The sequence below is a fragment of the Mytilus edulis genome, chromosome 9 (assembly GCF_963676685.1).
Source record: "Mytilus edulis chromosome 9, xbMytEdul2.2, whole genome shotgun sequence".
Taxonomy (NCBI): domain Eukaryota; kingdom Metazoa; phylum Mollusca; class Bivalvia; order Mytilida; family Mytilidae; genus Mytilus; species Mytilus edulis.
The window spans coordinates 23,229,728-23,241,664 of record NC_092352.1 but is presented as its reverse complement, the minus strand read 5'-3'; the positions used below and the strand labels follow the sequence as shown (position 1 = coordinate 23,241,664).

At 31.6% G+C, this 11,937-nt stretch overlaps 1 protein-coding gene across 7 annotated transcripts in view; it reads left to right on the top strand.

The window, feature by feature from the left end:
* Positions 1-2,179: 2,179 nt before the first annotated feature.
* LOC139487829 (dynein axonemal heavy chain 3-like) overlaps positions 2,180-11,937 on the top strand; it is a 62,516-nt gene continuing 52,758 nt past the window's right edge. For 5 of the 7 annotated variants that reach the window (XM_071272983.1, XM_071272982.1, XM_071272980.1 and 2 more), the window contains exons 1-4: positions 2,194-2,401; positions 10,210-10,308; positions 10,969-11,152; positions 11,370-11,432. In XM_071272983.1, coding sequence (XP_071129084.1) covers positions 2,381-2,401; positions 10,210-10,308; positions 10,969-11,152; positions 11,370-11,432 — 367 coding nt within the window. In that variant the 5' untranslated portion in view covers positions 2,194-2,380. Of the gene's footprint in view, positions 2,402-10,209; positions 10,309-10,968; positions 11,153-11,369; positions 11,433-11,937 lie in introns of all 7 variants that reach the window. The other 2 variants (XM_071272984.1, XM_071272981.1) reach the window with 1 other exon arrangement.

Here is an 11,937-nt window from a genome sequence, read left to right as displayed (position 1 = left end):
GCCAGGTGTTTTTATTATTGATTTGAAAATACGAATATGTGGTATGATTACTGATGAGAAAAACTATCCACTAGAGTTCAAATGAAAAAAATATACACAGCCTTAGGTCACCCTATCGTCTTCAACATTGAAAAATATCCATACCCTATAGTCAGCTATGATAGGCTGAGACTAGAAAAATGTAAACCCAATTTAAATGAGAAAATTTATTTATAACCATACATTTTATGAAAAACAAATATGATGGATGTGAACCAATGACAACCACTTAATAACTGTCTCCAGACATATAAAGAATGTGGTGCTGTTCACCATGTGTGTGGGAACTCAACCTAACCTAGATCAGTGGTTGGACAGCACAAAATAAGAACCAACTATAAGTGCATGACTCAACAGAATGGTTCAAAGCACAAATAAAACAACTACTTGCATAAAACAATAGAAATGAAGCACCAATATAAGAGTTCATTTGAACTCACAGTTACTGAAACCGAATTCAAATCCAATAACAACTTATAGATATATCATGTTATCCTATACTGAACTATCAATCGCTACACTTCCAATGAATTTAGCTCATAAATGTAAAATTACAGAAATTATTGTCCTTTAATGGTAATTTTTCACCTTTAAAGCTTTTGTCCATTATCTTAAAACCATTTTATCATTATGAACTGTAAAAAAAGATCAACAATATAAGATAAATTTTTGAGAGGTGAACAATTTAGACTCTTAGAAGCTTATTGTTATGTTTTATTGAAATTTAGACAATATAAGAACCTTAACATATAATGGATTAGGAGAAGGATGATACAAGGAAAACAAGGGACTATATTGTATGCTCAGAAATTTTGCCCTTAATAAAGTCATCTACCCCTGAACTCCACAAAGACCTGTTTATAGCTCCTATATTGCCATAACCAATTGTTATATTGTTTTAATGAGTATGCATGTGCATTACCCTTATAACTCATATAAATGCCTTTTTGGAGGTGTTTGGTTTGTATAATTTCAAAACTCATGTCATCACTTTACATGTTGAAGGGAATCCACCATAAATGGTGTAAGTTGGCAGGTCTGTACATAGTTTTAAAAAGATGTGGTATGAGTTCCAATGAGACAACTCTCCATCCAAGTCACATTTTGTAAAAGAAAACCATTATAGATCAAAGTACAGTTTTCAACATGGAGCCTTGGCTCACACTGAACAGCAAGTTATAAAGTGCCCCCAAAATGACTAGTGTAAAACCAATGATCTAATCTATGTAAAAACAAGAAAAGAGAACACTTATGAACCCCATCAACAAATGAAAACCACTGAACATCAGGTTCCTGACTTATGACAGGTGCAAATAAATGCAGCGGGTTTAATATGTACCAATCTTCACCCTTACCCTACAGTGCATGGATAGTTCATGTTATAGAATGAAAATGTAATGAATCCTTTTAGTTTCTAGTGGTTGGTATATTAGAATAAAAAGATGTGATTGATTGCCTATAATTTTATGAGACAAAAATAATAATAATAATATAATAATAATAAATTCTTTATTTAAAAATCCACCATAAATAAATAATTGTTGATGTAAACAACTATAGAAAAACATACTTTATAGTATGTTAACAACCATTTAACTTTTTGGAGCTGTAAGAGGACAGGATTTTGAAAATTGATATCCTGGCATGATTTAAAGCTGAAAATAAATAATCTTACATAAAGACAAGACGAAGAGCAAAAGTATTAAAGCAGTGAAGCCTTTGCAAAATTATAAGATGTCTAAGATAAATAAGTGTAGCGTCAGATTTAAATACATAGTCAATCAGCAAGAATATACGTTCTGCTTCCTATTTAATATGAGACTACATGTACTATAGAAGTCTCAGATTTAATGCAAAATTAAAAGATTTTTTTATAAATTGCCATTTGGTATTAGATATAAAAACAATAGTTTGTATATTTATCATTTTTGGTGGGTTTTTTTAAAAGCAAATCAAATCTTAAATTTGAATGATATGTCAACATGTATATCTATATACAGCCTGCCTGTATAAAAAAGAGATTTATTGTGGTATTTTTAAATTTCCCGCGTTAAAACTTTAGAAGCACCTTGGGCACATTGCTTTCTCCCTATCACTATTACGTTTTTTTTTAAAGATTTCATCCAATCAAAAGGTTCTATTTTCCTAGCAACAAATACCCCGGATGCTGCTTATGAAAATGGTGGACATAGCAAAGAAACCGTTTCGGAGTTAAGCATGGATCTAAATATTGTATAACGACCTCATTTTTATATAGTGTAGCTCAACGCTTATTAATCGTTACTGAGGACACACGAAGAATTGCGATCAACTTATAAATTATTGCTAGTGAACAGCTGAAATGGCCATGGAAAGGGCCAAGGTAAATAAGTCGTGTAAACAAACACTTTGATTGAATACAAAGTACTCAGTAATTGAATAAAAAATCAGAAGATAAATTGAATGTTAAAATTTCCTGTCAACCACTTCCCATGACTTGATACTTTTTGTTTTCTATCCAATATTCCAATTTGTTATGTAGTAGATCTTGTTCATGTTGACTGTTGTTGAAATTTAGACTTTCAGGGTTATACACTATATAGGGGGTCTCATTTGGGGGTGGGAATTTGATCCTGTATCCCGCTTATTGTTTAGTGAGAATCCTGTGTCCCTTTTCTTGTTGCCATAATAGTGCATATAATTTCATGTGTCCTACAGTACAGTACGCCCAAGGAGTTTGTAATCCCAAACTCCATACTCCGATATTTTTCCTGGTGTAACACCAGGAAACTCCGACATCCCTCCCAAAATTCTCGGAGAAATTTGGGAGTATTCCCTCCGACTTCCGCGTAAATCCGCTACCTTTTGTTTATTGTATTAGCGACATCTCTCCCAGTCTGGTGTGACGCGACGTGACACCAGGTAATTAATTGCCCTAATCCGTCTGATCTATGCCGGCACGCGACAGTCAAGGTATGTGAGATTTCTAATGTAATTAAACAATTGTATTTCCTGTCTATTGATTATCAGGTTATATCTGATTGCTTGAAACAAATGAAAGATTAAAATAAAAAGCAAAACGTTGTTGTTAATTCTTTCAATTACTCTGTACATTTTAATCAAGTTTTTAAACAACTATATTTGATTTTGACTTCCGTTTTTTTTTATCAGTAAATAAATATTTAATTTACTGAAAGAGATATAATTGTGCAACAATAAACGGAGACTAACGCTGAATAAATGAGGGCAGTTTAAAGAAAAATTACACGTCTCAAAGTTTTTTATACTACAAGTAAACAAGAAAATATTATTCCTTATCTGTTATGCTAATAATTCTACGCCATTTCCATTTTACGATTACAAAATAAAAGTTTTAAAATCCAAAACGTTGTTGTTAATGCTTTCAATTGCATTAAAGATTTATAAAAAAAAATCTATACTTGATTATGACCTCGTTTTTTATTTATCGGTAATTGATATAACTTACGAAAAGAGACATACTTGCGTGAAAATAAACGGAAACTAACGCTGAAGGTATAAAATGTGAGCAGTGAGTTTAAAGAAAATTAGAAAATTACGTGTCTTAAAACTTGTATATGCAAGTAAAAAAGAAAATACTATTCACCATTCGTTATGCTTAATAAGTCTACGGCATTTTCTCTTCACGATTAGCATTACTTTAGGATATAATATATTTCGGCTACAACAGGAATACTTCTATAGCTGCATCAACTCGTCGTTGCATAATATTCATTTACGCACAATGAATGTAAACCTTTGTGTTGTATTTAGAACAGTTATCTTTAAATATTTTTAAAACAATTAATTGCCGTGGGAAGACGACACGCATCTCAGTGATCAACAGTGCGTGGTTGAACTTGAACTTGACTTCGCTCACAATATTGAATGCTAAAAATAGTGACATCAATTTTGTCCACGAGATTTTTATTTGGCGGGAAATAGTATCATGTAACAGTAAACTCAGGTGACCTTTCTGGATAACCGTGGGAAAATTCATGTAATGATTGACATTTGTGTGCGTTAAGATTGAGGCTCTAGAAGGTCCTTTTACAATTGATTAACCGGATTCTAAATTTTATTCCTTTTCTGAATAAACGAACATCAGCCTTTTATTTATACGTTTCTCAGTCAACAGAGGACATAAACCTGGACATTATTTATACTTCCATAGTCAACACTATACATTAATGGTAGATGAAAACAGGATGCATGTCGTTTAGTTCCTGATGGGCGTTGGTAGAGATCCTCTGTGAAAATTTGTCGATCGTAAAAATCCGATCCACATTTTTTTTTACATATTTCTTTCTTGTACGATATAATTTCATTTTAATATTCTATAGTATAAATTGTTGAAATACTTCTTTTTATATTTCGCCGAGGACTTTTAACAGAAGTAAAATACGGATTGCGCCAATCCAATTTTATTTTAATAAAAGATCAATAACAGATCATAACAGATAAAAAACACATGATTTTATTTCTTCATATAATTAAATAAGGTTGTGATTATTGTGTTGTGTCTGGGCGGGGAATTATCTCAGTATTTATGAATATAGGGCTGCCACATTGCATACAAAACTATTTGTCACTTTACAGTTTCTTTTTTAAATTCAAATATTTCAAGTCGGTAATCTACCGAGGTAGTGAAACATAATATTTTACATTTCAAAATAAATTGAAAGTAACAGAGTTCACTTGTTGGTCCGATAAATTAACTCTAGGGTTTGATTTAGATTGGACAAATTACCGTAAAAACAACATTTTGTTTTAAGCCAGTTGATATTAATTATATAATATTGAACTATTAATGAACCGGATATTCACTGAGTAGGTCATAAAAGGTTCTAATTGTGGTAAAATCATCTTTGTTGAAACTTTGTTGAAAAAACAAAAATTATGACCTGATCGGACTATAATGAAAATACTAAATAAGTGTTTTATTCGTATTTTTATACGTTTTTACGTTTTATTTAATATGACAATGACATGGGCATATACACACAAGAATAATTATCTTATTGTAAATAAAAATGTCACACTTTTATCTGACAATGAATGGACATTTAAATAACGTATTTTAAAGCACACAGGTGCAATCAAGATCGATTAAATGTACAAAGGTAATAAATCTGGCTAATCCGATTATGTTGTCACGCGTCATTAATTTTCAGTTCATCCGATGGGCAATAAACCAATTAACAGCCACGCGGTGTTGGGAGAGAATCTTTGGAGGAAATTGGGAGTAGAATCCGTGATTCGCGGTGTCACACCGCTACACTCGGAAATCGGTGATAAAAGTTCGCGATTACAAACTCTCTGGGCGTACTGTACACGCTTGATTATTCAACTTTCATTTGTCATGCTTAAAAAAATTTGGCAAATCCTGTATCACACTTAGACCTCAATGAAACCCACTATATATACCCCATTCACCTTATCGCTATTTGTCCGCCATTGCTGGATATCACACAGGTTCAAGTAAAATGTTGACGTCACAATGGAAAAGTGATTGTTGTTGACGTCAAAAGTTCAAGCGGCCGGGTCAGCCAGGATTAGCGATAAGGTGTAATTGAGGAATGATGGTAATGTTTATGTTTTGAAATAACGTTTATGATAAATATATTAGGAATGACAATAATAAGTTAAGGCTCATTTGACATGCTTGACGCTAATGATAGCGAAAAAAGGAGTTTGATGCCTGAGTCTAAAGTCGTTTCTACTCTCATATAGTGTACTGTAGCTATAAGGCTACCATAAGGAATTAAAGAGAAAATTACATATTGGGATACAAATCTTTCAAACCATGTACAGGTATTTTTAATAATATGAGAGGTTGACAGGTGCTTCATTTGTATTTCATGACCTCTCAAAGGTCTATTTCTAATTTAAAAAGTTGTGGGAAAACATCTGCTCATTCATGATGACAGTGATGTATTACGAAAATAACTAAATTGAGTGAAAACCTTGAAAGAAATTTTTGTACACCTTAATCATCAATATTTGTCTGCCATTTAAAGTGTTGAGGTCCCAAGACGAGATTTCAGACGCTACAACTGAAATTAAGGTGACTTCAATGTTACAGATATGGCAATTAAATATTATCAAATAGCGTAAAGGTGTCTAAGACAATCATGACATATGAATACAATAGTGATACCCACTGTAAACCAAAATTTACACTTCCACTATTTATGCTCCATTCAAGAGCATCTTATATGTATATGTTGCATGGTTGTACCTGATAATTTCTAATACATTTAGGTTTTTGGTGCATGTTTGTTTTAATTGATATGGATCAGGTGTTACCTGTGAAAGAGGATAAAGTATGTAAGCAAACCCAGTGCATGTTGATTAGCCTTCCTATTTTTTTATAATTTATAAACATGATTTTGATTGATAATCAGTCAATTATAAGTTATTGGTAGATTTTCATCCCAGCTGGCTTCCATGACAATACTGGATTTTTTTTTAATCCTATTCGAAAGAAAGCAAGTCCATAAAGGTAATCACTATTCCGATAAAAAGTTTATAAATTTTGGTGTTCCACAGGACTTACATGTAATACATGTACTTGTGTTCCAATTTGTTTGTTTTGTAAATACATATGTACATATAAAAGACCTTCTACTGTGGATTCAGAATTTTACGTTGGATACCAATTTTCATGGGTTACGTAGATACAGGTTAACCACAAATTCAAATGTTGAAGGAAAAACATATTTACAACAGGCTTTGTGTAAAGATATTGGCAAAACCATGAAATCAATATCCATGAATATGAAAGTTTTCAGCAATCCACGAAAAATTGATACCCAAGAAAATAAATGAATCCACAGTATTACGCATCAAAATCTGTAATACAGACTTGTATACTGATGACACTTGTAACTATACATACATCAGGAAAGAGTATTTCTGATATATACATGTACAATTTAATGTACAAGATTGTCTCCAATGTGTTGAAAAATGGTGTTATGAAAATAACATGTCCATAACTTTGGCTAAAACGAAATGTATGGTTATAGATAGATATACATGTATATATATATAGGTAAAAGACAAAGGAGAAAAAGCAGAAATGCCTTAATAATGAACCCCTGTATATTTAAAGAAATGCAAGAAATAAACCAATATTGTTTGAGTATTGCGTCCTGCTAAAAACTGCAAGTTCCTAAAGTCAAAACAGAGCTGTATAAGAAATCTTTTATAAATTCAGAATCTGTTTTACGAAATTACCTACCAAATTCCTTAATACAATCAACCTCAAGTACAAGCTCAAAAAAAAAAAAAGGGCCAAGTGAGTTTTTCTCATCACTTGGCATCTCTCGTTGTTAACTTTTTTTAATTTAAAACTTCTCCTAGAGAACCACTGAATGGAATGACACCAAATATGTATGGTATGAATGTTCCTAATGAGGTGCTGACCAAGTGTAGTTACTTTGAAGCCAATCCATCATCCAAGATGGCCGCCAGCAGGGGACTTAGTTTAACATAGGACCCTATGTGAAATACATAGAAATGTCTTCTTTTAGAGAACCACTGAATGGAATGGAACTAAATACAGCATGAATGTTCCTTATGAGGTGCTGACCAAGTGTTGTTACTTTGTAACTGATCCATCATTCAAGATGACCACCTGCAGGGAACTTAGTTAAATATAGGATACATAAGAAATACATAGAAATGTTTTCTTTTAGAGAACTACTGAATGGAATGAAACCAGATACGGCATGAATGTTCCTTATGAGGTGTTGACCAAGTTTTGTTACTTTATAGCCGATCCATCATCCAAGATGGCTGCTAACAGGGGACTTAGTTGAAACATAAGACCCTATGGGAAATACATACAAATGTCTTCTTTTAGAGAACCACTGTATGGAATGAAACCAAATATTGCATTAATGTTCCTTATGTGGTGCTGACCAAGTGTTGTTACTTTGTAGCTGATCCATCATCGAAGATGGCCACCAGCGGGGGACTTGGTTTAACATATGACCCTATGGCTATAGAAAATACATACACATGTCTTCTTTTTAGAAAACCACTGCTTGGAATGAAACTTAAAATGTCATAAATGTTCCTCTGACATGAGGTACTGATTAAGTGTTGCTACTTTGCTGCTGATTTACTGTTCAAGATGGCCACCAGGATTTATTATTTAATTATGGGGCCAATATTAAATCAAATTTGGTCTGAACCATTATTTAAGAATATCATCTATATTATGTACACTTCACGTCTGAAGTATCTATATGATATATGCTTCTCTTCTCTTCATCTATATTATCTATGCTGGAATTCTCGTTTTCTTTATAATATATATACATGTATGCTTCACTGTTCTGTATCTCAATGACTCAGGCTTAAAGATTACCAGTGAGAAGACTGGCTATGTAATGTGATGTCAGTGAGACAACAGAACATAGGCATGATAAAGTCCATAGAACAAAGATGTGAACAATTTAAAAGAATCACTCTAGGGCCTTCAACAATGAGTTAAACATCTACCATAAATGAGGGTGAATATAGAATAGATAGAATGTGAAACAATTAGAATGAGGAAACCTGATATATGGCCTGATTACAAATTTATGCTGCAGTAATAAACAGAATAAACAATAAGGAAGGCAGTGGCCAATTACAACACCTGGATTGTGTCCATCCCTCTAGACCACTAGGCCAACTTAAGACTGAACCCATAAATTTCAGTGTTACATTTCCTCATCAGTAGAATCTAGAGTTGTAGCACAGTACATGATATACAATGTAGTAGGCATGAAGATGGAATTAGAAATATAAAAATAAACCACTCTGTTATATATAATGTTTATAAAGTTGAGCAGGAGTATAACTCTTTTCAATATTTTGGTTCAATAATGTAATTAACATATAATTATAAGCTATAATTAGGGCTAGAAGATTTTCAAAGGGGATATATTTTCAATAATCCAAGTAATTTATTTATTCTTTTTCTCAACAAACAACACAAGTATGTAAAATAAAAGCTTGAGTCTACCCCAGTTATAAATTTATGTTGACAGTGTAAAATTTAAATAAACAGCGTTATAAGAGGAATCTATATACATGTTTAGATAAAGCATAAATAAGCATGTTAGTTTTCAAAGTGTATAATCATTGCTCATTTATAATTTAAGAATTATAATGTGTTAGGTAACAGTTAATAGTATATAAACTCAGTGCATGTAAATATTTTATTTGGTTTATTGTGAAATCTGGTTACTGAAAGAAATCCAAATAAGATAAAATAACAATTGAAATGTTTTGGCACTTTTCCAAATCCTTCTTTTCAATACCGGCATTTACTTGGCATTCATGGTACATTTAATTTGTATCTTATAAAACATGCTTGTTAAGTTATTGATTTCCAATCAGGATATTTTGCCAGTTTCATAATTTTTTATATGTAATACTTTAAGTATGACACTTTGGCCTCATTTAATAAAAGATATGTATTTGGGTTTTGGAATTGTTTGATTAAAAATTGAGTAAAAAAATTATTTAGGTGATATGTTAACCAAAATATCCAGTACACATGGTAAAGTGTACAAAATTATATGCTCATAATCTTGTATGGTTCATTCATTTGGAAAAAAGAAAGGTTCTGTACTATAAATGAATTAATTCTAATAGCTTATTTTACTGATTTCAAAATAATTTGAAGTTTTACCCCCAAAAAGGACAGTCTGCCTTTTTAACATTAGGTGATGTATCAAATCTGAAACCAATGTTGAGAAAAGTGGGTTGTTTAATTTTTGAAACCTTCAAAATTTTTCCTATAGTTTGTTGTTTTCCTTTGAAATCTGATCTCAACTTCACTCCAGACTCCTGTGAAAGAAAATTGTTTATTTTTACACAGTACTATTTGACGTTGATCTTTGTTTTAAAGTAGTTAGTGCAAGTCTATGTTTTTAGGAATGGACTGTCAGACACTGGGCTGGGCAATACTCATAAAACACATGTTTTTGCCAAGTCTGACCTATCATAAAGTGGACATTAATAACTAGATATACATGTATGTGTTACATACCACACGTCACATTATACCAAATCTTCTTATTTTTATATTACTGCATTGTAATTGTCTTAAAATACATGCTGTTTTATTTAATATATAAAGAATTTATTAGACTATTATTTTAATTTCAGTATGTTGAAACTCCAGTGCAGAGCTGCAGTAAGACCAGAGGGTTACCTGGCTTGCCACCTCTTCCTACACATTCCAAAGAACAATCAGATCTATACAAGGTATCATATTTCGGAAATATTACATTAATATGGCAAAATACACACTAAAAGTCAATAGAAACATCCAATTATGTGGTATGACTGGGTTGAGAAATGCAAAAAGATAAAGCAGGTTTATCATTAATTTGACTCACTTATGTACTTTTTAAGTTTTCAAAAAAGTAATAAAAAAAGAGTCAGTTTAATAATTAAGAGTTAAGACAATGTTTGAAGAAAAACATGTTTGAGTAGGAAAAGGGGAATGAAAATAAAGGGTTGATTAATTTAAAAAAAAAAATGATAATGATAAAAGGGGAACATGAATTAACATTCTTTTTATTGCATTGCTTTCGTGGAAATCTACTTTGTTGATTAAATGGAGCCAAGAGATTTGTCTCTGACAAGTTTTTATTCCATGGCTATATTCATGGTTACTGATATATGTCCTTTAAGACAGTGATTTACCATGATTACTGTGAAACATATGTGTTCTTATGTTTTGGATTTCAATAAGTAGAAATCCTAAATTTTCATAGCTGAGACAGTTTAGACATTTTTACATATCCACCCTTTTTACATTAATTTGACACTTTGCATTTATAATGCATGAGTATTTGTCTATTCTTTTCACCCAAGTTGGAATTCTGTTATTAACAGTCATTGTTTCTTTCTTGTGTATAGATTGTTTTGCGGAACAGTGAGCATCCACCGATAATGAAGGGTACCTCATGGACTCTAGCTGCTCCATTCAAAGAAGAGCGATATCATCGGACACCAAGTGAATCAATTGCTAATAATTATACCCCGTCAGCATGTGATTTAAAGATGAAAGATCTTCCCAAACTGCAAAGACAAAAAACAAAATGTAAGTTTATTGATCATGAGATTAGAAATTAATTGTGTATAATTTAACTTTATATGAAAATAATATAAGATATACTATGTAGCAGATATAATGAGATAAAAGGTTCCTGAATCTTAAGGTATGGAATTATCATTAATGATTTTCTATAATTAACATTTGACCTACTACTGTACTAAAAATTAATTGAGATGTTTTAACTGAATTGACTGGATTTCAGACCTGGAAGATCAGATTTATTCTGGTATTTATACCAAGAAAGAACTGCCACCTATTGATGATGGTAAAATGTAGATATAGTTGTGTGAAGCGTGTGGTGTAGTAGCTATTGTGTTTATTTGCTATATATGAATGAAATTGTCTCTGATTGGAAAACGTTGAACATCTTATTTACAACTTTTGTTTCCTCTATCGAGAGGAACTGTGTTTTTACTAAACTTCCACCAGAGGGCATTTTATAAAAAAAGCATTTTATTTTCACATAAATTGTATTGTTATTATTTGTTTAGATTAAAAAAAATACTGATGGAAGGAAGATTTATATAATTCAATGTATGGCTATTTTAAATAGTAGTACTTTATTTAAAGCTTATAAAGAGGGAAATATTGTATTCAGTTAGATTGCTTAATCCCTAGTATATTATTGAAGAGTTTTGAAAGGTGGTGGTAGCAAGTGCTTGTTTTGTGTGCTGTGCTTAGAGATAATTTCAAAAAAACCTATTCAGAATACAGGAGAATTATATAATCGTGAGATTTTTGTATTAAGAATCCAAAATTTACCTATCTAA